General features: G+C 42.0%; 1 protein-coding gene across 2 annotated transcripts; it reads left to right on the forward strand.

Annotated features, from left to right (window-relative positions):
- The first annotated feature begins 500 nt into the window (after positions 1-500).
- On the forward strand, positions 501-27,867 carry tmem240a (transmembrane protein 240a). Of its 2 annotated transcripts, none has more exons than XM_086067014.1 (4): positions 501-1,332; positions 1,656-1,785; positions 20,399-20,607; positions 26,097-27,867. In XM_086067014.1, exons 2-4 carry the CDS (start codon positions 1,694-1,696, stop codon positions 26,249-26,251), a joined length of 456 nt encoding a protein of 151 aa, XP_085923140.1. In that variant the 5' UTR covers positions 501-1,332; positions 1,656-1,693; the 3' UTR covers positions 26,252-27,867. The 2 variants fall into 2 exon arrangements, with proteins under 2 accessions (XP_085923140.1, XP_085923139.1); XM_086067013.1 differs by having other exon boundaries at positions 507-1,332; positions 1,679-1,785.
- The last annotated feature ends 94 nt before the right edge of the window (positions 27,868-27,961 follow it).

The raw sequence follows: 27,961 nt of genomic DNA on the forward strand, positions 1-27,961 counted from the left end.
CTAAAATGATCACTATACAACATTGAACATTTATGGGAAATCAGTTGTCCCATTACTTGTGAGCTATATTTAGAACATGCCTGCAGGCTACTCTTCCTGTCGATGGAGGCTAGGCTATACCTGGTGCGCGCGTGCACCATTGTTGACCATTATATCGGCTATTGTGAGAAATTGTTGGTTCAATTTGTGGGGCATTTTGTCCAGTGAACAGTTTTGTTTTTTAGAACAATTGCACGTCAAAATGGCCCAGTCATTGCCGCTCCTGGTCACAGTAGGCAGGAGCGCTATAAATGGGATATGTGGGTGTCGCAACACCACCAACTTTTTAAACCCACAGTTTTTACGTACAACCTCCCCCTCCTTAAAAAAAAAAAATTTAAAAAGAACATTCCGGCCAATGTTGTTTTTAGTAAATGTTGCTGGCCGGAACCACAATGCCCCCGGGCCGCTGTTTGGATAGCCCCGTTTTGGCGCTAAAGACAGACATTTTGCATGGCATTAGATTGTGTAGCCAACCTAAAAAAGTGTCCTGTGTGTGTGTGTGAAGAGAAGCGTTAACCCTCCCCTCCTCCCCCATTCACGCCGCCCACCATGCAGTGGCGCGCGCGCACCGTCGTGGGAGTTGGTGCTGGTCTTGGTCTGAGCTGCTGCTGCTGCTGCTGCTGCTGGGGTGTCCAGGATGGGATAGTCTCGTCATGTGCGTGTGGCTAGGGGCGTCGATACAGCTTGATTCGGACCAGGACTCGGGGCGCAGCTTGGGTCTAACCAGCTCACAGTCTTTGGACACCCTCATGTCGACCGAGGGAGGAGTCGTCGGTGCACATCTTTGACACATCCAGCCGGGGAAAGTCACCGTTCTGGCCCCATGGAGGACAGAATTTGCCGGTACTGAGGCGGAATATCCTGGGCCGAGGGACAACGGATAGCGAGGCATCCCTTTTAGCGAGGATACACTTTCATTTTTGTCCATTTGATTTCCAAGATGGATTGAAAAAGGATTAGACCCCTTTGCATTCGTAATTAGGAGACAGCCGCATCCGAGACACCGGGGAGGGGGTGTCGTTGGACGGCGAGGGCCCACTGCTGCTTCCCGTGGAACGAAGGAGGACACCGGAGAAGGAAGGGAAGGGAGGGAGGGGTTCCCCGGGTAGCCTTCACCGGGTACACCGGGAGCCAGGGGCTGTGCGGCGGCTCCATGAGGAGGAAGAGCCCTGCAGAGCCCAGCAGGTGTAGAGAGAGAGAGAGGACCAGTGGTGGGCCAGTTTGGAAGTTTGGATGCATATGATCACAACCACCATGATTTTTATGATTCTGGGTGCTTCAGTTGTAATGGTAAGACTGTGATCGACACACACCCTACACATGCCCCCCATGCATGGTGGTGTGCGTTTTACTAAATCAAATGCAACCTTGCAGTCGCTCAATTTAAGTTTGCTTGCCTTTATAATCACCTTCCTTCATAAATAAATAATCCATTTTCAGCCATGCCCCCCTCCTCCACCTTCTTCTCCCCCATCCTCCTCCTGCTCATCTTAGAATCTGGAGGGTTCTTCTCTCTGTTTTTAACCTCTCCTTGTGAAGCTTGTTTTTTTCTTGTATATTTTTGTGAGAGAATTTAGTTCCTTTTTTTTTTTTTTTTGCTCGTCATGTCCCAGCTGACTGGCATGTGCGTTTTCAGGCGATCGCCTGTTTAATGGACATGAACGCACTACTGGATCGCTTTCACAACTACATCCTGCCACATCTACGAGGGGAGGACCGCGTCTGTCACTGCAACTGTGGGAGGTAATAAACGCCGTCGTGTGCGTACGATGCTCTTTTTCATGCTTTACCCATCGATTTCTTATGAGGAGGCCCGGGGGCGGGGGAAAGGGGGGAGTGGGGGGGGGGAGTGGGGGTGTTGCGATTGAGCTCCGCAAAGCTGTCTGTTGTCTCCGTTTATTCCAACACAGAAACACTGGTGGTCGAGGCGTGTTTTGCATGCGTCGACTGTACGCCTTTGCTGCATGCAGCCTTGCCAAGGTGTGTGTCGGAGGCGCCATAAATAGGTGATGGAGTGTGAGCCTGCACATGCACTCTATACGCCTTATACGGGCCTAAAAAAATAAAGCTGGATACGATAAAAGGATGGATGAGGTTGAAGATGTGCTAAGAGAGAGTAATGTTGGGTGTTGTGGGGGGACAGCAGCAGCAGCAGCAGCAGCAGCAGCAGCAGCAGTCAACTCATCCATGTATTCATTAATGTGCACTAGAATGCATTTCTATTAACTGGAAGGGTGTCAGATACTGCAGGGCAAACATTGTCCTCTTTTCTGGACTGTTGCATCCATTCAGGGTGAATTTGATATTAAAACAGCAGGCTTCATATACATTATAGTACTTGCCACAACATTAAGTACACTAATTAGATTCAACTTAAGTGCAGTATTGAAAAAAAAATCGGTCTTAATTTGCTGTTAATTTAAAACGTTTACAATGGGGATTCAACAGCATTGCATCACAGAGCTGTTGGTAATATTTGTACCCCCCTTTAGGTAAGTCAATTTGATTGAGCATTTTTTTTCTCAAAGAGGACTCACAAAGTGCTTCACATAGTTATTGAATAGTCATGCATACATAAAATGCTTAATTATAAAATTTTACAGTTAATAGGTGAGTTTATCATTTTAAAAACACCTTTTGTCATGTTAGTGAAAACAGTGATTTAATACTCGAGTAAATGATAAATGTAATCTGTGGAAAAAAATTATACTTTGGCCCCCTCTCCAATTTGATAATTAAAAAAAACCACCGAACCCGAGGACATTTAACCAATCAGATTCAGAGACAGAAGGCGTGACTTCCGAAGTGTCAATCTCATGTCGCACACTTGTGGGAACACTGTGCGTCATCACACAAAATAAAACTTCAATCAAGTACAATTTAGTGTTTTTCATTCATTGCGATTTTTCAGGGGTAACAAGGTAACAGGTCAGCGTGAGGCTGTGGGGTTGTACCTGTTAGTGTGTGACAAATAATTGACACCTTGTAAGTCATACCTTCTGTCTCCAATTGCAGGGATCCAGGCTGCCCCTAAATAATTGCACGCCCCTAAATTCAAGATTTTTCATCCACTTGCGCTTGTGCAACTTTTAAATTAGCAATACAAAAAAAAAAAAAGTTACAGGTGAGATGGTTTGCCACTGTTAAAGCAAACAGCAAAGAGCTTAATTAATTACTAAAGCATCGTTTTTGTTAGTCATTTGGTATAAGTTCGGGTTTGCAACATCAAACAGTGAGCAACAGTCCGAAGTTGCGAAGTTGAAACCAAAGTGAATAACACAACTGAATTATTGCAGAATGTAAACTAGACACACAGCAGCAAATGAGCAGAATTATTTCACATAATATCTACTTAAGACAAGGAGCCTATAAAGGAGTCGCACGCTCTAAACATTGTCAACGTTGCCCGTCCAAAAGCCTCATCCTGAATAAGCGTGTTCTTATTCACCGGTATTCGTGTCACTTTTTTACACGACTACTTCCTGTGGTGGAACTTCACAATAAGAGAGCGACCGGAAGTTTAAACATTAGAGCAGAAATTAGCTCTCTGTATGCAAGTGTCCTATTTAATAAGGGTTTTCAAGAGGGTGACATTATGACAGGGCATACAATGTAAAGCCTCATGTTGTTGACAGTCTTAGATTACTTCTCAAAAAATGTCAGTAATCGAAACTAGGCAACCTAACTGACATGTAACAGGACTGCTCAATACTCTTTGCAGGATTTTGCTGACATTTTCGGGTTAATTTTGTTTGGAGGCATTACCTTTCATTCATGTTATGTATGTTCAGTGATAGTTTAGTTGTTACATATTAATCCCAAAGGGGATTTTTTTTATGTTGCATTGTTGAACTTGTATTAGGGGTTGTGTTTAAAGGGTCATGTCAGAGTTTTTAATATTATCTTTGTCCTCTGATTTGTCATAGTATTGAAGGGGGGAAAATAAATTCAAATCATCAAATCAGAAATGGAATTTCTGGGGTGTTGATTGGCTAATGTTTGAAAAGAGGTGGTTCTTGGAGTTATTTCATGCAAATCTATAGGTTTCACATAACTCTTGTAATCGCTCAACAATGGCAAGGAGGACTACCAGTGCTTACTTTCTCCCTAACAAACATAGTGTGTGGTAAATCCTGATAATGAGTCCAAATCGTTTTGTGATTAACGGCCATGGCGAAAAAAAGGCATGAAATGAGTTGCTGCATATTATAAATAATACAGTGAAATGTGAATTTCTGCTTTGCAGTTCAATTTAAAGTGCGCCCCTAAAATTTTAATTTAAGGGTGACTGTGCTTTAATCTGAAGGTCTGGATTGGTTATTTTTCCTCGGACGTGGTGGTTTTTGTATATCAAATTGATGGCACAAGAGACCAGAGGAGGCCAGACATGGTTGTTTTTTCCTCATAGATCATAATATTTATTAAGTGCTACAGCCAAATTGTAATGACTGTTTTTGCAAATATGATTTTTTTTAAGTGTTTACATCAATATATAAATACATCAAAACATAAAAACAGTCTCAATGGAATGCCTGCCAAAATAAATGTGTTTTTCTATTACTTTTATAAATTTCCAATTATTTTAAACTCAAAATGTAAGTGCATTCCACAATTTGGCGGGAACAGACTGAAAGGCTCTAACACCTTTAGTTTTTAATTTTGTATGAGTGGCATTAAGTAAAAGGCAGACAGCAGTCACTGAACAAGATAATGAAATGATACAAAGTCCTAAAATGAACAAGGAGTTAGTGCAAGGACGACAGAACAGTGACGTGACGTGACATGGCTGAACCTATTAATTTAAAACATTAATCCAACAATGTGATTAAGGTTGCAGCCTGTGTAGAACAGTACTGCATGATAACAAGAGGTGTTCCTAATACTTCTACATTTTGCAGCCCAAAAAAGTTGCCAAAATATTACAACCCCCGTCAGAAAATTTGTGGAAGGAATCACAGAGTAACTCAGTAAAGTTTTTTTTTTTTTTTTTTTTTTTTTTTTTTTTTTTTTTTTTTTTTTTTTTTTTTAAAGAGCTCAGTATTGTTCATTCGGAAATGTCATCATCATTGCTCTTTTTTTTTTTTTTTTTTTTTTTTTTTTTTTTTTTAAATATATATATATATATATATATACACATATATACATACATATATACATATATACATACATACATACATACTTTTTTTTTTTTTTTTTGTGTGTGTGGGTGAGTATGTGTGTGTGCGTGCGTGCGTGCGTGTGTTTGTTAGCTCACCAGAAAACCTATTAGAAAAAAAAATCTTATACCGTTCACCTAAATCGAACACCAGGAGACCCGAGGGGACCGAAGAAAACCAAGGAAGGTGAAATCCAGCACCGACCAGACACCCCCCACCAGAACTCCTCCCCAGCCCAAGAAACATCCAGACCCCAACAAATCCAAAAAACATAAAGTCAGGGAGGCCTCAAGAGACCAACGGAGAGACCGAGAAAAGGAAGGAAGGACAGACGAAGCCGCGTGAGATCCGAGACACCAGCCTCCACCGATTCAATAACCTGAGGAGGAAACAGATTGTGTCTGAGTTTCGGTAGATGCTGGTGTGGTGGATCTGGCATGCATGAAAATCTCCACCAAAGAGGGGAGCCGTCGACCCCCGCCGGAACAGAGCAAGCGCAACACCTCAGGGCCCCCCAGGCCGCGGCAGCGCCAAAGGACGACCCCCGGGCCCCACCAGGGCCACCGGCCGGAGAGCAAACCCAGGAGCAGGAGCGCCCCCCGCCCCAACACGGCCCGCGCCCCCGGCCCAACGCAGCAGGACGGGGCACTGCAGGCCCACCAGGCACCCCACCGGCCCCCAACCCCCGCCCCCCCACCACCCCCCGCCCCCCACCCACCCCCCGCCACCCACCCCAACCCAGCCCCAGCCGCCCCCATGCCCCCAATCCCCCAGACACCCCCCACCCCCAGCACCCCCCCACCCCGCAACCCCCACCACCGCCCCCCCCCCAACAAAGCCGCCCCCCCCTCCCGACCCCACCCCGACCAACCGGCAGCCCCCCAACCCCCGACCCCCAGCCCCCGGGGACCACCCGCACCCAGGCACCGGCGCCGAAGAGGGGCCGGACAGCGGAGCGGAGAGGGCAGCCGCGCCCACCCCACCCCCCGCCGTGTGGAAGGACGGAACACCGGGGGCAGAAGGGGGAGATGGGGGCACCGGAGGGCGGCCGACACCCCCGAACCCCAGGCCCAGCGGGGGAAGGCCCCGGTCGTCACCCCAGCGTTCTTTGTGAAAATTAACCCCTGTTACTGAGTCCGCCAGCTCGCGGACTGGCGAACTCTACCCCTAAACCGTGAATGTGACCCCACCCAGTGTATATACAAGTGTGTGTGTGTGGTGCATTAAAATTAGGAGCAGGTGAACCGGAGCCGATGGAAATGATATTCCCACGCTCCGATCCACCCGCCACCCAAGCATGTTGCTGAGTGTATGTGGTGCATTAAAAAAAAATAGATAGGGCGGGGGGGGGGGGGGGGTGGCGACACGGACAGGGGACCGCAGCACTGCTCTATACTGCGGCCCCCAACCGATGGCACCCCCACAAGCCCCCCCCCCCACCCACAAGTTGTGTGGTGTATTAAAATTGGAGGGGAGTTGTAGGGTGAAGACGGTGTTTCCACCCTACCCCACCCCCCAAAGTGTGTTATGTGCCCTATATGTCTATAAAAGTGTATTGTGCAAACCTAGTGTAGTGAGTTAAGAGGTGTGACCAGCGGGGCCCCCCCCAACCGGGCGGGGGCAGGAGGCGCACCGGCCCACCAAGCCCCCACCCACCCCACCAGGACCCCGGCGGGCATATGGGACCCGTCCGGCGGGGCGATAGGGCTCGCCCCCCGGATACTGGGTCCCGCCCGAGGTGTCAGGACGCCCACCGGAGCGGGGCGGGCACGACACCAAACCCCAGCTACCCCCGCCGGCCCCCATAGCACCGAGACCCGGGCCATGGATGGAGCCCCCGGCCCAGGGGAGGGGAAGGAAGGCGTACCGGGGAAGGGGAAGGGAGGAGGGAAGGGGACGACAAGAAGGGCAGGGGGCAGCGGCAGGGACGCAAGGAGAGGGGGAGAGGAGGAGGAAGGGCGACGAGGGAGAGGGGACAGGGAGGCGGAGGACGGGCGGGGAGAGGCGAGGAGGGAGAGGCAGCAAGGGGGAGGAAGGGGGAGGGGAGAGGGAACCACCGGGCACCCCGGCGGCCCACAGGCCCCGAACCGCGTCGCCGGGCCCAGAGCGACGGACCGCGCCGGAACGGCGCCGCCCCCGACACCAGGGAAAGCCCCGCAACGCAGCACCCCCCAAGAGACCCAGGGAACGGCCAAGACGCAGCCGCCACCCAGCAGCCAACAGAGGGGCAGACCCGCCCACTCCCCGCCAGGGGGGACAGCACCCACAGAATTAACCCACTGGCATGCCGTGAATCCGAATATCAACCCCTGGTGCCCATCGGAGGTGAATCCGCTCGATCCCGCTGGCAGCAGCCGGGTTCCTGACTATGGAAACACAACCATTAGTTACAAATTGCCTAATACAGAAACATCAATGCCAGTTATAACGCTGCTGTGGCTCTCGCTAACAGGCAGAATTAAAATCCAAGTTTAGGTTAAAAAATTCTATATACGTAGACCATGTTTCTTTAAATTTTGACATTTGGTTTTTATTTGAGGCAGATATTTTTTCCATTAAAATATGATTTATGAGGAGGTTAGACCATTGGTCGATATTCAAAGTTTGTTTATTTTTCCAGTTAACAAGAATTGTTTTTTTTGCGATAGTAAGGGCTACAAGTATAGATTGAAATTGTTTATGTGGTAAGTCAATTGTTGTTAAGTCACCTAGCAAACACAAGTTTGGAGAGAACGGTATCCTACAGTCCAAGACAGCGGAAAGTTTTTCTAAGACTTTAGTCCAGAAACACATAACCGGAGTACATAACCATAAAGCATGAAAATAAGTGTCTGTAGTGTTTTGTAAACACTGGAGACAAATGTCGGAGTCTGAGAGTCCCATTTTCTTCATCATATATTGAGTAATGTATGTTCTGTGAATAATTTTATATTGGATAAGTTGTAAATTTGTGTGTTTTGTCATTTTAAAAACATTTTCACAAACTTGAATCCAAAAGACAGATTCCGGAGCTATAGACAAGTCTGTTTCCCATTTTGAGATGGGTAAAGACGTTTTATCAGTATATGAAAGTAACTTATATATTTTTGAGAGTTTTTTTGTTGTTGTTGGAGAAAGCTTGGTAATATCTTTAGCTAAAACAGGCGGTTGGAGCGTACCCTGGAGTGTTGGAATTTGTTTCTTTATCATACTTTTAACTTGCAAATAATGTAAAAAGTTTCCGTTTTTTATTTTATATTTTTGGAGCAAGGATGTATATGATATAAACATATTATCTGAGAAGAGATGGTGGAGATGTGTAATTCCTTTCTGCTCCCACACATTCAAATAAAACGATTGGTTGTTAATTTGAAAGTCGGGGTTATGCCATAGGGGAGAAAGCCCGCTGGGCTCCACTTTGGCTTTTGTCATTTCTAGTGCCTTCCACCAGGCAGTCAGGGTGGCGGAAATCATTGGATTTTTAAAGCAGTTATGGCGCTTAATCGATGTTGTAATAAAGAGTAAATCTAGGAGTCTGAGGTTATTACAATCCTTCTGTTCTAGTTCCAGCCAACAGTTAGTATCTCTATTGGGTTGTGCCCATAAAATAATATATTGTAGCTGGTTGGCTATATAATAGTGCATAAAATTTGGTGCCTCTAGACCTCCTTTGGATTTATTTTTCTGAAGAGTAGATAGACTAATCTTTGCTTTTTTTTTTTTCCAGTAAAATTTTGTAACGGCTGAGTCCAACAACTGGAACCAGTTAGCCGTAGGTTTAAATGGAATCATTGAGAAAAAATAGTTTATTTTGGGTAAAACTTTCATTTTAATAGTGGCTATTCGTCCTATTAGAGAAATAGGAAGATTATTCCAGCGCTCCAAGTCACTATAAATGCTATCCAGAAGTGGAGTGAAATTTAAATGAACTAAATCAGTTAATTTAGGTGAGATTTTTATGCCTAAGTATTTTAAATTACCTATAGGAAATGAGTAGTATGGGTCCTGGCTTGCAGGGTTCCATGAATTTTCTGTAATAGGTAGAAGTGTTGATTTTGTCCAGTTAATAGAATAGTCTGATAACTGTGAGAATTTAGTTATTAAGTTAAATACTTCCCCTAATGAAATAGCAGGCTTTTCTAAATAAAGTAAAATATCATCGGCATATAGATTAATTTTATGTTCTGTTACCCCAGAGTGAATTCCTTGAATCATTCTTTCCTGGCGTATGGCTAATGCAAGCGGTTCAATAAATATTGCAAATAATAAAGGCGACAGTGGGCATCCCTGTCTTGTGCCTCTCTGTAGAGTAAAACTCTTAGATATAATCCCATTAGTAGTAACAGTAGCTTTAGGAGAATCATATAATACTGACACCCAGTGAATAAATGACTTCCCAAAGCCAAATTTATTTAAAACAGCAAAGAGGAAGGACCAGTTAACTTTATCAAAAGCTTTTTCTGCATCCAATGATATAATAACTGCCTTTTTATCATGCCGCTGTGACATACTAATAAGGTTAAAGAGCCTTCTAATATTATTAGTAGAGTGACGCTCTTTAATAAAGCCTGTTTGGTCGCTATGAATGATTGTCGGGATTACTGTTTCTAATCTAGATGTAAAAGCCTTAGTGATAATTTTAATATCAGTGTTAATTAGTGAAATCGGACGGTAACTTGATGGAAGGGTGGGGTCTTTTTCTGGCTTTAATAAAAGTTTAATTGCTGCTGTATTCATGTGTGGGCGTATGTGACCATTAGTTTTAATTTCTGTTACTACTCTTAAGAATAGTGGAGCAAGCATTGACCAGAAGTGCTTTAGAAATATAGCCGGATAACCATCAGGGCCGGGTGCTTTGCCATTTGGCATACTATCTAGAGCACTGTACAACTCGTTTATAGTAAGTGGTGCATCTAACATATCTTTATATTCAGTAGTTACCTGAGGTATACTTAAGCTACTGAGGAATGCCTCAATATGCTCTGGGTTAGGTTTATTAGTTTCTGAGTATAAATTGTGATAATAATTATAAAAAATTTGATTAATTTCTTCTGGTGATTGTGTACATTCACCAGTTGTACCTTTAATAGCCGTTATAAGCGATTGTTCCCGATTACGTTGAAGTTGGTTTGCAAGAAATTTACCTGATTTGTTATTATATTCAAAGTTGTTGTATCTCAATTGTTGTATTATAAACTCTGTCTTTTTAGTTAACATATCGTCTAACTGTATTTTTGTATTTTGTAAGTCAGTCCATATTTGGTTATTTGGGTTTATTGCGTACTCATCCGTCAGTTGTTTAATTTTATCTTCCAAGTCTTTTTCTAATTTTTGATCCTGTTTCTTTTTATAAGATGAATATGATATAATTTTACCTCTAATTACTGCTTTCCCGGTTTCCCAGAGAAGAGCTGGAGATAGGTCTGGAGTAAAGTTTTTATAGTGAACCACCTGGACGTTCTGGCGAATTCCTGCGCAACCAGGCTACAATATCCGATGTTTACATTCCAGGTTCCACCGGGCAAGACAAAAATACAGTGTATTGTATACAGTACAGATATATCTTTAACAATACTTAACCATATTTAATATGTTACACGCTGTTTGTACAAAATAGCACATTAAGGAAGCTTAACACAGTCACAAGTGTTACTTGTAACAGCAACAAAGCATGATGGGAAAGCCTCTTCATCCTTACTGTTTCTGTCATAAAATTAGCGTTAGTCCCTTAAGTAGTGCACCTGAAGCGGTGTGTTTTCAAAATAAGAGCAATATGAGGAAGTGCTGTGTTAGTTGCCTTAATCTTGCTGTTTTAGCAGTGTTTGGTAAATCTACCTACCATGTTAAGTGTTAAATGTTTTATGCTTTATGGATACTTGCCTATGGGTACCTTTTTGTCCTTTTGCACATTTTAACTATTTATCTTCTCATACTGGTTTATATAAACACTGATCGTGATCTTGTAAACACATTCAATTGCAAATTTATTTTGGATCAAAACCCCAGAGTTATCACAATATGATATTGTATTCTGCCAGCAACAATCACTAATACAATTGATTAGATAGTGTTTCTCTATTTTGGTAAAGGATTTTCTCCTCTGTGCCATTCTAGTAAATAGCCTACAGCATAGGTGTCAAATCCGGTCCTCGAGGACCACTGTCCTGCAGGTTTTGGAAGTTTCCCTCTTCCAACACAAGCTGATTCCAATCAGCAGGATTGTTATCAGGCTTATGCAGAGCTTGCTGATGAGCTGATTAAATATCAGCTGTGTTGGAGAACGGAAACATAAAAAACCTGCAGGACTACGGCCCTCCAGGACCACGGCCCTCCAGGACCGGAGTTTGACACCTGTAGGCCCTACAGTATATTCTCTAATGTCAAACAAAATCTCATTCAAAATAATCAATTAAACTGTTGCCATCATAAAAACATTTTTCTCTGTACAGGCAATGTTGTAAGCAACATTCTAACAATTGTAACTGTCATCATAAAATAAGTTAACCTCTTTTAGTTAGTAAGATTCAAAATCAACATTCAGGGTTCTTATTTTTATGAACAATGTAAATGCAGCGCCGCATGTGGCATAGATCTGCGCAAAGGCAAATTAGACTCGGTGTTGGTTTTGCAGATGCGCGCAGGCCAGTGGATCTGATAGAGGGAAGCCTGCACCGCTGTGAGGATAGTCAGAGCTCTCTTTAATTATAGTCAATCAAAGTGGTTCCTCTCATTCTCTTTAAAGTAAAAGTCAAGCTTAAAATTCTTGTAAATAATATGTTATATGTGACCTCACTAGTCTAAACATGACATTCTGATTAATATTACATTTTTGGAATATGAGTTAAGCAGCAAAATCCAGCCGTTTTTAGCCATCTCTAGGGGCGGCCATTTTGCCACTTGCTGTCGACTGAAGATGACATCAATGTTGTTCAGGCAACAACCAATCATAGCTCACTTGTTTTCTGAAGCTGTGCTGTGGTTGGTTGTTACCTGAGACCTGAGCAACATTGATGTCATCTTCAGTCGACAGCAAGTAGTAAAATGGCTGCCCTCTGAAATGGATTTTGCTGCTTAACTCATATTCCACTAATATTCCACTAACACAATATTAACCAGAATACCATATAGACTAGTGGGGCTGCATAGAAACTATCATTGTCCCCGCCCATAAATTGGGGGTTGACTTCCTCTTTAATTGTGGTGCAGTAGTCGTGCACTAGAGTCTCGACATGGTGGAGACCACATCTGCGCCATGAAAGTGGGCACTTGGAGATTGACCCCTAATCCTAGGCGTACCTAATCAATTGGCCAAGATGGCCGCCGCCCTGGGTGGGCAGAGTGGCAAGAATCCTGGGCGTACCTAATCAATTGGCCAAGATGGCCGCCGCCGCGGGTGGGCAGTGCGGGAGAGAATCCTGGGCGTACCTAATCATTTGTCCAAGGTAATATTATTATTATTATTAGTAGTAGTAGTAGTAGTAATAGTATTTGCAATAGTAGTAGTCATACATAGAACAAGCCTTGAGTACACGGGAAAAAAAAGGGGGTGAGTTGAGAAAGATAACAGGCAGCCCTGAATGGCTGAGGCAGTTGCTATGCAGAAGTGAGAGACCTGGCAGTATAGCTAAAAAAGCACGATTTAAATAGCAGTCCATTCCATTATATATATTTAAAAAAAGTGCTTTTATTTTTGAAAATAAATAAATAAAATTTAATTGGAAATGAGCTGAACAGTTTAAAATTGGAACGATTGGAATCGGTCAAGAAGTGTGGAAGTTAAGCCATAATCAACATCAACTAAAAGTTTGCTAGTGTCGCTTTAAGAAACATGCACATTCACGCACACACATTTGACTTTAACTTGTTGGACACATTACGCACACACATTGTGCTTCAACTGAGTTGTATGAGAAAGCGCACACCTCGAACAAAAGGCTCTCACGACTTAACGATTCAAGATGCAGATTCCAAAAATGGCTCGTTAGAACGGCAAGGGTTTGGGGAACGTGAGCATGTTCAAATGTTTTATATCGGATGAAAAATGACCGAATTCGAGCAGGTTGAAAACTTGTGACTTTAAAAAAATTTGGAGAAAAAGGCGGCGAAAATAACATGGGGTTGAATGGCCGGAAAAGTGTGACTTCTCCTCGCTTGAAGTGAAATAAAAGGTACTAAATGACACCTTTGCCAAACAAAAGTGGGTTTGTCTGAAAGAAGACCCTTGTGACTACAAAATGTCTACATTTGATGTTTAGTGAGCAAATATTGTGGCCACGATGACGAGTTGAAGTGAGATTTTTTGAAAGATGTTTTTTTCTCTCCTCATTCTGACGTTGATTGCTCCACTCTGGCAGACGCAATACACACCAATGTTAAAAGCATTTTTTCCTCCATTTCGTTTACTCTCTTTAAACCCGCACAGGAGGGAGAGCTTACATTCCTTAAAAAAATTTTGGGCGTTTTTTTGGAGGGGGAATTTCGTCGCCATGGTAACTCGAAATTCCGAGAAAAGTAATGGCGCAGCGAATCAGATCGAGCCGCATCTTTTGATACCTCATTTGTGCCGGTGCGTTCAACGGTACGGGCCGCATTTTTGCGGAAAAAATCCGTGGAAAGATGATGTAATAAACCAGATTTTCTACGATAGTAATATGTGCCTGATTTGCTTCACGAGCTACTGCTTTGCTCCGCAGCAGTCCTATAATAATAATAATACTTGTCCACAGAGCTCAGAAACTGTCTGTCTTTTTAACGTTTAGCGGCGCCTGTGTAAAGACTTGTTCTGATCGGGCATGTCGACGACTCTCTGCCACCAAATTGTCACTCCGCCAGTCACATCTCCAAAGACGCACCCTCACTGTGCTGGAACGCTCAGATTGGCTTGAGACCGGTCTGCCAAATTCGCAAACACACGCAGTCAGCTTTGCGCTGATACGAAAATCAGGATAGTTATATAGGAAGAAGAAAAGATTGATGCCCACCAACTCTCTGCCGCAACTATAAATGGTAGAATTTGTCTACAAATTTAATATAAGTACATATTATCCTTATTATCATTAAAGAAAACAAAGAAAGAAACACAGTATAGATCAACTTGCAACAAAGAATAACTTTTATTGATCGTATTAGGTTGAGCAAGTGTACCGTGGTGTATTAACATCAGAATGATTAACGTGTATGATTGACCTAGTGGACTTGCCGTAGTTGAGCAGCGCGCCAGAGAGAGCATGCGCACAGGCATCCACGCAGTAAGTGATCGCTCACTGATGTATGTGAATGTGAGTTCCTGCAGTTGAAGATATAATGCCGTTAAAACGTGTGCAATGCCTCATTATTGGGGACACAACATAATTGGCGACGAGGTAAATACGTTATGCCCTCGTGAAGAGCAGCACAGTGAGTTAAGATGGGACATTTTTCACAAAGACCGGACAAATTCAAGCCGGAAGTGGAATCGTGGCCTGCCTATGTGGAGCGCATGGAATTGCTGTTTCAGGCCCACAATGTTGAAGACGACAAAAGATTTGTTGTCCTGTTAAGTTCAGTAGGTGCATCAACTTATGGACTTTTACGTAATTTAGTGCAGCCGGACAAGCCAAGAGACAAGACTTTTTCAGATTGTGTGATCTTAAAGATTACTATGAACCCAAGCCGTTGGTGATTGCCGAACGTTTCCGGTATCGAAAATGTGTTCAGAAAAGCAACCAGAAAGCTGCAGAATATGCTGCTGAGCTACGTCAACTTGCTGCGAAATGTGATTTCGGGGACAGGCTGGATGAGGCTCTACGTGATGGCTTTGTTAGCGGTGTCAGCTCTGAGGTGTGTCAGCGCAAGTTGCTGTCAGAGGACAACCTGACTTTCGCGAGAGCTGTTGAACTAGCAGTCAACATGGAAACAGCCCATCACGCACAGCAGTTGAGGAAGGGTGATGATGCTGCCGCACCTGTTCACAAAGTCAAGGAAAAACAAAAATCTGGCTCCCAGTCGAAACAAGATGGATGCTATCGGTGTTAGAAAAAATCGATTCGGCAATATATTGCGATATTACAGCGCGCAATTCTCGAATCAATTCGATATGTGGCTGAATCGATTTTTAAACATCAAGTTTTTATGGAAATATTCAACAAAACGTCTTACTTAGGGTTAGGATTCACACATTAAGCATAGAAGAATGTTGTATTAATGGAACATTAAGCCTTAATATTTTATTTCAGTGCTGTTCAAACATGAAACAGACTGCAACCTGTTTGTCAAATGGAGCGGCTCAGTTATAAGTCTGAATTATCAGATAAATAAATACATTTTCATACAAATCTTACAGTGTACATGTACAAGTTTACTGAGTTTGAGTTAAAAAAAAATCGCAATCAATTTATAGAGTTGTATCGGGATTAATCGGAATCGAATCGTGTCCTATGAATCGTGATACGAATTGAATCGCCAGGTACTAGGCAATTCACACCCCTAGTAAAAATCATAACGCTGCTGAATGCTACTACAAGAATGCTAAGTGTCATAAATGTGACAAGGTTGGACACATAAGAAAAGCATGCAGGTCCGCTACTCCACCTCATGAAAACAAGGGAAGGAAAAGCAAAGAGCGGAAGGAAGGAAAAGTGACAGGCTACGTGAAAGCAGACACAGACGATGATGATGTGGACATGCTCACTGTGTTCAGTGTAAATGGAGATGGCGAAAAGCCACACAAAGCCGTTTCTTGTGTCAATGGAAAAAAGGTTCTGATGGAAATAGATATTGGTTCCCCCGTGTCTATTATTAATGAAACTATTTACAAGCAGTCATTCCCACATCAGCCTAGATCTGAAAGACTACTCTGGAGGGCCAATTCCAGTTAAAGGAGAGTTTGTGGCTACAGTGGTCTATGAAAATCAGATGGCTGAATTGTCACTCATTGTAGTGGGAGGAAATGGACCTTCACTGTGTGGAAAAAATGGTTGAAGAAAATTTGGCTAAATTGGAAAGTGATCAAATCGATCACTGTAAGCACACTAGCAGCACAAATTAAATCCAGTCTAAGAACTGCTGGAAAAATATGATGTTTTCAAAGAAGTATTGGGAACATTAAAGGATATCAAGGCAACCATCTCAGTGAAACCTGATACAGTTCCAAAGTTCAACAAAGCTCATATCCTGCCATTCGCGATGAAAGAAAAAGTTGCGAGTGGGCTGCTCCAGTGGTTCCTGTAACCAAGAGGGATGGTGGACTCCGTCTGTGTGGAGACTACAAGGTGTCAGTGAACCAAACCACCCAGACTGAAAGATACCCACTACCACGCATCGAGGAAGTGCTAGCGGCGCTGTCTGGTGGAAAAATATTCTTGAAAATTGGCCTAGCAGCCGCTTATCAGCAAGTACTCCTGGATAAAGAGTCAAATAAGTACACTACAATTAACACACATAAAGGATTGTTTGTGTACAACCTTTGTTTTGGTATCTCATCTGCTGTGAGTATCTTCCAGAGGATCATGGAGAACCTGATGAAAGGTCTCGACGTGGTGATTTACCTCAATGATTTCCTGGTGGTAGGCAAGAATGAGGCTGAAAATCTGATGAAACTGGACAAAGTTGAATGGCCTGAGAGTGAAGAAGTCCAAATGTGACTTTGGCAAAACGCAGATTGCGTATCTGGGACATGTGCTGGATGGAAAAGGAGTTTATCCTTCCAAAGACAAGGTGAGAAGCCAAAATGCTGTCATACCAAGTGCAAGGGGAAACAACTAACCAAGTGTAAAGACGACATGGAGACCAGCTGAGACCTCGTTACCATACGGATGTTGCAGACCCGGGGGAAGAGCAAACGATTCAGTCAGCTGAGCAGGAGAGTGACTTGGGAGAACCTGAGGCCGCAGCGCCTGCAAAACCAGTTTTTGAGCTGGATCCACCTGAGCCGCTGGACTGTAACAGTGAGACGTTCAGGGCGTGAAAGGAGACGACCTCAGCGCTAATATGACTGAATGTTTTGCTGATATAGTTCATTTAATAGAAAGAGTTTGAGTATTATTGTATATTCAGTTACAGCTATGGTGTTTTTTGTAGTTAATGTTTTTCTACTCGAGTATTGTTAAAGCACTGTGAAGAATTGCCTTCATGCTAAGGGGGGAGGTGATGTGGCGTATTAACATCAGAATGATTAACATACATGATTGACCTAGTGGACTTGCCGTAGTTGAGCAGCGTGCCAGAGAGAGCACTATTTTTTTAATGTCTTAACATTAAAACATACAGATTGACAGGTTCTAGTTATATTTCTGTATCATTTGTTACACCTTAAAATACAGTCACATACCGATGCTTGTACAGTAAATGCATGTACAATACCTTTAACTTACATCACTGGGCTTTGCACACGATTGATTGTCCCGTCAATATTCGGTCAAGTGTGTCTGGTGCATGACTTGTGCAGACGTGGGCTGGTCCACCCGAAGAGTGTGATCGTGTCACGGTGCCCACATGGTTCACCTTGTCAGCCTGGAGTACACAGTCGGTGTCTTTCATTTAGGGACCTCCATCACTCTGTTTTGAAATGAAGTGTAGCATAGATGTCTGTCTTTTTTTCTTCTTCTTTTGTTCAAAATGTTCTGGCATTTTAACAATTTTCCTGAATCTCTTACAAAAATATTAGATTAATCTATACAAATGTATTACATAAGAGGTTTTTTTTTTAAAGTGTTACCAAATATCAGAATAAGAAATGTGTTTTCCCATACAGCATTTTAAATTCCAGTATTCTGTTTTATGTTATAGGTTTATTGCATAATTGTCAGATCAACCAATTATAACAACATTCAACACCAGTACTTCATCTCACATCTTGTTATTGATTTATTATAAAAAGATCAGTATATACCACAAATATTCTGTCTATCAAGAAGTTTTGATGGATTACAAAAACTAATATTCCTTACACAATGGATGTAAGAAGTCTACACACCCCTGTTCAAATGCAAGGTTTTTGTGATATATATGTGTGTGTGTGCGTGTGTATGTATGTATGTATACATATATATATATATATATATATATATATATATATATATATATATATATATATATATATATATATATATATATATATATATATATATATATATAAACTGAGACCACTTACTGTATGAGATTGTGCACACTTGTACAACTACATGATCTCACTTGTTAAATTTTACACCCCCCTCTCTAAAATATTGCTTTTTGTATTTAATTTAGTTGTACAGGTTATAAATCATATTGATGGTAGAAAAAGTTTGGAAGTGATTTATCTTGATTTTGTAAATATTGCAAAAAAACTGGGATTTGTATGAGTTGTGTATCCATTGTAAATATGCTGAACAAGTACAGTATTCTGTCTTCCAACATGTTAGGTTTGTTACAGAAATGTAATAAAATATTTGTACATTTAAATTAGTGCTGTCAAAGTTAAAGTGGTAACTCATTGATTAATCACAAAAAATGATGGCTTAGCTTGACAGCGGATGGTTAAGCTAAATGTTGCAGTAGCACAGTTGTTTGATCAATAAACATACATACTAACTGCATTAAAGTAAAGGATTTAAAAAAAAATGCGTACAATGTTCAGAATATTTGTTTGTTTTTTCATCTTTAATTATGCAAGTAATTAACTGAGGATGAGAGTCTGCATGCAGTGAATCAAAAAATGTGGAAGGCATCCTCATAACATTAAATGTAGAAAGAATTAACACATAATAGCTGCTCTTCAAATTTAGTGGGCAAATTCTTTTGATTAAAAAAAGCCTTTTTAATTAAGGGATTAATCATAATTAATCAAAATTTTCAAATGTTTCATCTGATTTAAAAAAAATTTTTTGGACAGTTCTAATTTAAATATACAGTATTCAATATTATGATTCTGTCTCACAACAGAGTGGAGGAAGCGAAGTGCTTGTTTAGTGTAGCGAAGATCTTACAAAACCATTTTGACTTTTTTGTTTTTTTTTAAACCGTGAATAATTTGTGGAAGTATTCAATTTGGTAGCAATCAAGATGAAGAGTATTTGGCTGGAGTTCTCTCCTACTTTCACATTTATCTTCATATTACAATACTATACAACGTACGCCAAGATTCATTGTAATTCGATTCACTCAGTGTCCTGTTGACCGGTGTTAAACTGAATGACAATGAAGTCTATTGCGTGCCAAACTAGATGTTTGGTGTTGTTAATGGATTTTAGTTGGTGGCATTTCCCACCAAGAGAATGAAATATCTGATCTACAGGATTAGATTTCCACTTTTTATATTTGCAATTAAAATGGGAAGCCTGTAGGAGCTGAAGACATGATCAAGCGGTGAAGCAAGAAGCACAAATGAAACAATCAGGAAGAACAAACTATCAAAGACTCAAAGGAATTTGAACAAACAGAACAAGACTCTAGAGACTGCATGGCAACGAAGAACAAAGAAAACTGGAGTGACAGAAAAAAAAAGCACATCTGGTAGCACAAGAGTGATGTGTAGGGACCACAATAAGAAGAAAAGTTTCTCATTTAAACAAGTTGAGTGCAGTAGTCGTGTGGTTAGTGTGTCTTCCTCACAGTCACATACGTTTAATGTTTGAATCAAAGTTTGGGACTCCTAGCCTAATTGTTGTTTGCATGCTCTCCCTTGCTACATACAGTCCGCGGGGACCTTGTCATGATTTTTCAATCGCTATATGATGCCAGTATAAGCTTTGCATTTGTTTTGTCATTAAGTTGATAATGTACATACATGTAAAGTTTCAGGAGAGGGGGAGTGGCGGATTAGTGGTCGATAGGTTCTGGGTTTGAATCTCAGCTCTTTTTAGGTTCATTGAGGACACTGGTTCATAAGTGTGAGTGGGAATGGCTGTTTGTCTATATGTACCCTGCGATTGGCTAGCGACTAGTACAGAGAAAAATGGATGGCTAAGTCAGTGGTACCTTCATTTATGATAACTTTATGGCCATCGGGGTATATTATGTATATATTAGGACTCCAGATGGTACAGAAAATGGATGGATGGGTTATTTTTTTGCTTTTTTGGGAGTGGGGGTTGTTTCTAGGGGCTACATTGGTGCTAGCGTATTGCTAGCAACTGTATGTACCCTACTATTAACTGTTAAAAAACTTATTTAGAACAACATTAGCGATGGCCTAAGCTTTTTGAACACTACGGTACATACCGTAGCACACAGTAGATCTAACAGGTTCCTGTCTTTCCCTACAGACATCATGTCCACTATGTCATTCCGTACGACGGGGACCATTCGCTGGTGGACTCCTCGGAGAACTACTTTGTAAGTGACAGTGTGACCAAGCAGGAGATGGACTTGATGCTGGGCCTGCTGCTGGGCTTCTGCATCAGCTGGCTCTTGCTGTGGCTGGACGGCATCCTGCACTGCGCCGTCAGAGCCTGGAGGTCGAGCCGCTACTACGGTAAGACGCCCTTTGGTTCTGGACCCACTCGGGTCTCACTGCCGACAGTCTAACGTTTGATACTTTGACATGGGGAAAGTGAAGGTTGAGCACAAGTCATTCTATGATGTTGAATTTCAGGAAATGCTTGCATTAGGAATTTTTTTTTTTGTGTGACTTTCATTCTAGTATTTTCAGACTATGATTAGCACATGGCGGCACGGTGAATGACTGGTTAGCACGTCCGCCTCCCAGTGCAGAGGACGTGAGATCGAGTCTGGGCTTTGGACTTCCTGGTTGGAGTGTGCATGTTTTCCCCGTACTTGCGTGGGTTTCCTCCCACGTTCCAAAGACATGCATGGCAGGTTAATTGAACACTCCAAATTGTCCATAGGTGTGATTGTGAGTGTGGATGGTTGTGCCCTGGGAATGGCTGGCAACCAGTTCAGGGTGTCTCCCCCCCAAACACTGAGCGACATGTCATACTTAACGTTTCCTTTTCTCGAAGGGTCGAGTAGATACCAAAACACAGTTAGGGCGCACACATGCGGAGAGAATGGACATTTTATCTTGCTGATGATTATCTGCTGTCAAAGCAATTGGTCATTCATCTGAACAACCTTGTCAGTTCTAATATTGCTCAAGTGGCGCTTTGTGAGCTGGATCTCCCTTTGGAACAAATTGTGTGTTGCGCACTTTTTGACGCTTTTTTTCAGTGCTGTATTATAACCACTATGTCATCAGTGACGTCCTGCACGATCTAATGAGATGAAGTATAAACTACATTAAATGCATGTATGACAAGAGGATTGTATAGAGTAAATTTCTGTCTCTCAAAAGTCCAGTTCCCATCCATTCCATCCATCCATACATACATCCATCTTCTCTGTAGTGCTTATCCTGGAGTCTATCCCAGCTGACTTTGGGCAAAAAGCAGACCACACTCTGACCTGGCTGCCAGTCAAACAGAGGGCACAAATAGAGACAGACAATCATTCACACTAACATTCAGGCCGTCACTGAGCGGGAAATGAACCCACGCTGCACACTGACTCAAGTCAAAGTCAGGGGAGCGAAGCCCTTTACTCTAAGTGACAGTCCAGTGCCCCACAGGACTAATTATTTGACTCCAATGTCAATCGTTGTAGCCTACTTTCTTTAGTTCCAAAAAGTACAGATATGCTCCGAATCAATCGCTGATGGTGCTGATGGTACATTCATCTTTGGTTCGGTTCCTTTTCATTGACGGTGTGAATGTGAGAGTGAATTTTTGTCTGTTTCTACAGTATACAGTATGTGCGTGCCTTACAAGTGGCTGGCAACCAGTGTAGGGTGTCTGTCTCTTGCTTGAAGTCATCTTAGATAGGCTACAATGATGATTTCCGTTATTAAAATGCTATACAGTGGAACCTGTATAGTATTTTTTTTTTTGTTTTTTGATCCAGTTCTTAATACCACCCCTACAATATAGCAATTTTAGAAAGTTTAGAAACCATCAATACTATATAAAAAACACAACTGCGCCACGAGCATGTCTTGGAGGAGCAATTCATATATCGAATAACAACACTACCAGTCTCACTGTACTGGAAGCAGAGCAGCAAAAGGAACACATTAAGATGAGCAATTGTTGGTAAACACAATGTATTCTTGCATAGAAACAGTTCAGCATTTGCACATTTGCTACTTTTTTTTTTAAACAGATCCTCCTTATTGTTATTAGTGTTCAAGCCAAAGCCCTGTCTAATATAAATATATTACTTTGGTGCCATCTTGTGGTATATTGGTGTCAAGGAACTATGTTGAAATGCGGGGACAGCTTCATTATTTAGTCAGACCATAGCCTTGCCGAATTGAAAAAAGTGCGTGTTCGCCATCTTGTGGTATCTATGGACAATTACAACCTTTTTTGGGTGGGGGACAATAAGTCATGGATTTTCTCTATTCACAGCAGGGCTCGGTTCTCACTGAAAATGAATACAACTTCATCGAACAACTATTAGAATTTAGGTTGTAAATATAGAGAGAAGAGAAGCAGAGAAGGTCTTGCTGGCCCTAACAGCTCACCATAATGTTGTGTTACCCGCATTCATGTATTTATATGGCCTGAAAGTAACCCCAGTCCCACATTCTGCATCATCATTATCTATATTTTCCCACACCATATGCTTGGATCCAATTAAGAATGATCGTTTTGTGCCCTTATTTCCTTTTTACCCTTAAAGCAGTTCAATGTGCTCTCTGATTGCGCAATAGCCAGTGAGCTGGATAATAAAACATCCACGACGTTCTTATGTTTGAACGGCCATCTGCTTTTGCATCTAAATATGGAACATATTCAGTCGTTTGGCACAAACAGGCAGGAAGTTCTACAAACAGAACATTCTATGCAAGCTGGGGCTTCTGTCCCTCAGTTTTTTAAAGTTAATAGACAAGTTGGTGGCACCGATTAACTTTAAACTTTTTGGGATTTAAAACAAATCTTTCCCATAGGAAATAATGAATATTCTATTCCAGGGTCAACTGTTCCCATCATAACAACGTTATTTACTGTGCACACAATGTACAGCTGATAAAGGCAAGTGCCGGTAACAAGTAAGTTTGGTTGTTAAATACATTTCACTTTTTAATATTTTAATATTTTTAGGGGCAGCATGCACACGTGCCTTACAGTTCTGAGGTTCGATTTAGGGCCAATTGCGAGTGCAAACTTGAGATCCTGTACCAGCGCTGTATGGTGGTATTGAACTCAGTTCAACTCACTTCACAATTAATGTCAGTTTGGCAAATAATGTATATTAAAAAGAGGCTTCAAGCTGTTTAATGCCATTCCCAGTTTAATTTAACCGAGTCGGTTACACTAAACATAGAACAAAAATAATAAACATGAGTATTTTTTTTTTAAACAATGCAGCTTCCCCTTATGGAAAGTCTGTGTAGCTCAATGCTAACAATGCAAAATACCATTGACATGCTAATTGTTAAATAGCCAGTATTTCAGAAGCAATGCATTTGAACAGTTTGACAGCACTTTTAGGCATATGTTCTTTATCCTCTACAAAAAATTACTAATATTACAGTATCTTACTAAATCACTTACAGTAGTAGTAGAAAAACAATTCTAATCTTCTTTGTGTCTGCATGACATACGTGCAGTAATATAATGTACGTTAGGAGCAGCACAATTAATTCGATTGTAGCATTAAATCATGATGCACAAATGGTTTAATCTTTTACATTCTATTTAATTTTGTTACTACGATACTCTATGCTTTTGTAATGCATAATCTTACATTGAGTACTATTTGTCCTCATTAAAAACACAAACAATTTTGTTTTTGGGGAGGAGGCTGGGATGGATTAATGGCATTTCCTTTCATTTCAATGCAGAAGATGATTTGAGATACGACTGTTTTGATTTATGACGTAGTCACTGAACAATTTAAACTTGTATCTAAAGGCACAACTATATACTGTATGAAAGTAGCAATCCTATTCATTCTATTGCATTTCTTTAACCACATACTGTAGAAGGACGAATAAGTGAAACAATAAAATGCACATAATACACAACATACATAAAATACTGGTAGTAGATACTAATTGCAATAATACAAAATGTTAGGACACTCACACAACAATCAGTGCATTATCGGATGGAAATGGCAAAACAAATGAAAGTTGAAGGCCCATAGTATGATGAACAGTTTGGGAATGCCCCCTGTGTGTAAAAACATGTGTGCGATGCTGATGCTGGGTCATACTCATTTAGCCCCACAGCGATGAAGAGTGGAGGTGAGGCCCACAACAAGAGGAAGGATTTCAGTTTGTATGTGTGTGTGTGCAGTGCAGTTGGTGGTGGTGGTGGAGGGAGGTTCAGGATGAAGGTGCCGTCACATTCCCACCCCCACGTACACACCACTCTCTCCTCCACCCATTCTAAAAATAGAATAAGAGCGAGTGAACAGCTGGAATGGCAAGTGAGGAAGACACACGCATCCCCGTGCGCACACACACCGAGTTGCTGAGATTTTCCCATTTCTTATACGATGCTCGATGTTCTGTAAATATCTTATAACAAGAAAAAACAACACAATAATTGCAAAGTTCCTCCGCGCAACTGGAAATGATTAAAAGAAAGACAATTTCCAAGCTGTGCACTGTCATCTCCATTATTTTATTCAAATGAGAGACCTGTCTTTGTTTGCCCCTCTTTTCCTTTGGATACCCTTCAGAGCAGTCCTTGTGGACAGCATGGCCCATTCACAGCTATAAATAACTACCCCCCACCACCACCACCACCACCCTTCCCCCACCCCCCTCCATCCCGCGCACACACCCCATCCTCACTCAACTTCCCCGCCATGGCCGCTGCTTCTCCTCCTCGTCCTCCTCCCGCTCATCCTTTAGCTGGGCCATTTGCGGTCTAGGCCCTTCCCTCCTCCTGTCTCCGAGGGCCTCGCCTCACCTCCTTCCCTTCACAACCTGACAAACTAAAATGTCTGCCCCACTCCTCACCTCACACCCCCAAAATTCATCAGTGTCGGCCCCTGGATGACCACTGGTCTACATCTACATGACTTTCATGCCACCAAATGATCTATGTAATACTGCATTGTAATTTCATGTTTAATGGAGTTTGAATTGGGATAATGTAGACAGGCCTTAAAAAAAATTGGAAAATCACTTTTGATTGTATAGTTTTGTATATGCATGTATAGAGAAACAGACTATAATAGAATAAGTTTAGCTTTGTGTCAAAAAATATAAAAAAATAAAGCAGATCTCTTAACACAGCATCAAAAAGTTGTCTGTGTTAATTTTTGGTCTGTAATTGTTCATTCAAGGTTCATATCCTTCATAAGAAGACCAAAAAGTTCTCTTGACTGCCGAGCTGAAATATAATTTCAACCTTCATATCTATGATAGGATATCATAAGAAATAAATCCGGGACAGTGTACCCTGCCAGTGTGAGAAAGCTCCCTTGTACTTCCCAGAATTAAATGTTATTAGAGTGATGATGGAGCTGGGGGCTAAACGACCTCCGCGACTCCGGTCCAAAGTCTGTGAGAGTGCAATAAGTCATTTTTATGCTGCGCAAATGAGTGAAACTTTAATGCGAGTGATTCTGGGTCATTTTGTGCAAGTGGCCCCTCCCAGCATACGAAAAGCTGCAAGGAAGATGTGCTTAGGAGTGCCTTCATTTTTAAATGATTGCTGTTGAAACATGGACAGTGTCATTTGCATATTTCACCAGCGACTACGTTTACATGCAGTCAATAACCTTTTGAAAGGCCATGTAAATGTACCCAAATATGCTCTTCTTCTTTTTTTTTTCTTTTTTTTTACGTACCAGCAGAGCTTACGCATTAAGCACTTACCCTGGTGGAAGAAAGTTTGTTCCCACCAATTGCATATCACTTAGACAAGCTCTCAATCATTTACTTCCTTTCCGCCGTGTTCCTGTTATTATCGGCGCATCACATCCGCTCGCATCTCTCTTCTCCAGATACGCCGTCTTGGTCGTGGCTGCCGCAGTTCTGCAACCTTCGAGAGTTGCGTCGCAGGGCCCAGCTCCGACAGTTGGACGACTCCAGTGGCAACATGGTGCACATCAAGCAGAAGCTCTACCACAACGGCCACCCAAGTCCCCGTCATCTCTGACTCAACAGCAGAAACACAACCAAACCTGGGCCTGTCCGTCCAGAATCTTCCTTTCACCCGCCCCCAAACCTCACGGCAGGCGGCCTCACGGGAGCCCCCACGCACCCTGCATAACGTTGCCCTCTGAAAAGCCCCAAGAGAACTTTCCTCGGTCCGACGCAGGCCCCCATCAGCACCAGAGAAAGTCCCAGATGAAGCAAATTGGGTCCAACATTTTGGGAGCAGGAACAAAAAAACAAAACATTTTTAAGGGTGTTTTTTTCTGTATAGAGACATTTTCTGTGTTCATTGTTTAACTTGGCATGCTCTTTTAGAACAGGGTACGATGTGGGCAGTGTTTGCTTTTTTATTTTGGGTGGGAGAGTTGTTGCTTTGGGGGGCGGGAGTGAATGCGACTTTTGGGTGGGTGGGTTTTTGTGATGTTAGATTGCTGCTTGTGTACATAGGTATAAATATGGATGGGTTGGGGGGTAAAAAAAAGAATAAGGGGAGAGGGGTTTCATGATGCTTAGCACTAATGATTGGCTTGATGGGTCCAGGTCACAGCAACAGAACAGGAATATGAATCTGTTTTAAAACTGGAAGTGAGAATGTGAAATTCTGCCAAAAAAGAGACAGATGAATTAGCTTTATAGTGAATTAACTGAATGTAATATTTTTGTCCTGTAAATATGTGAAGGTGAGGGAACGAAAAGGGTTGTGGTTTGGGTTCTCTTTGCTACATGTTATTATCATTTGTGAGAATACACAAGAGGAGAGCATAAGTGCTAACTGATTTCACATGTATAGACCCTTTTCATTTTCCAAACACATCACTATAGGATTAAAGACCCTGTGAAGAAATATTTGTTTTTAAATACATACATGTTTAAAGATAATTGCTGAAAACACTCACTTGTGTATACCATTAAACTGTTTTCACCATTTAAGTTTTCCTGATTTGAATGTGGCCCAAAAAAACAAAAAAACTCCCCACTAAGAACATTGCTTTTGCTCACATCAGTGGCAATTGTGAGTTGTCGGTTACTTTTTATTATTAGTTGGCTCAAGCCTGCTAGCTCATTAGCTAGCAGTCGCTAGCTCGTGAGGTAGCTGGTGGCTGGAACCTCTCGTCGTAGCATGGAATGCTCCACGGCGATCCAGCTGGTGGCTTTTAGTGAATATATTTTTGCGGCTCATACATGTACAAATGTGTTTGATCAGTGACTGTACACTTAAATAAACTCCACAGTCCGTACCTCAAGTAGACAGCTCATTTTCCTCCCCTCAAAAAGAAGTTTATAGTTTGGGTCATATAACTTCTGTGTTGCTGTAGACTTCACTATACCACGACAGACAACACCTTTACAGTAGGTACTAGGTGTGGCATCTGTAAAGATGATATTTATGGTGGAGATTAAGGAGAAAGTGCTGTAAACATTTCAACAGTGACCTAAAAGTACACAGTACACACACAGACATTTATGTAATCCCCTCTCACTTTTATCACCATCACAAATTAGGCGCAGGGAACCCTCACCACATCCCCGCTCGCCCACCCTCTTCCTGTCCAGACATTGCTGTTGTGAGGATGAAATGTCTGTTTTATTAAAAGTGCCATTGAAGCACAGCAGTGACCTCTGATGTTTGATTGTGTCAGTACAACCACACTCATATTGGTGCGTCTAAGAATGACATAGAAATGTCAGTCAATGGGGTATCAATTAATGG

This window comes from Leptonotus elevatus, chromosome 2 (assembly GCF_054856555.1).
Source record: "Leptonotus elevatus isolate MCC_2025b chromosome 2, RoL_Lele_1.0, whole genome shotgun sequence".
NCBI classification, from domain to species: domain Eukaryota; kingdom Metazoa; phylum Chordata; class Actinopteri; order Syngnathiformes; family Syngnathidae; genus Leptonotus; species Leptonotus elevatus.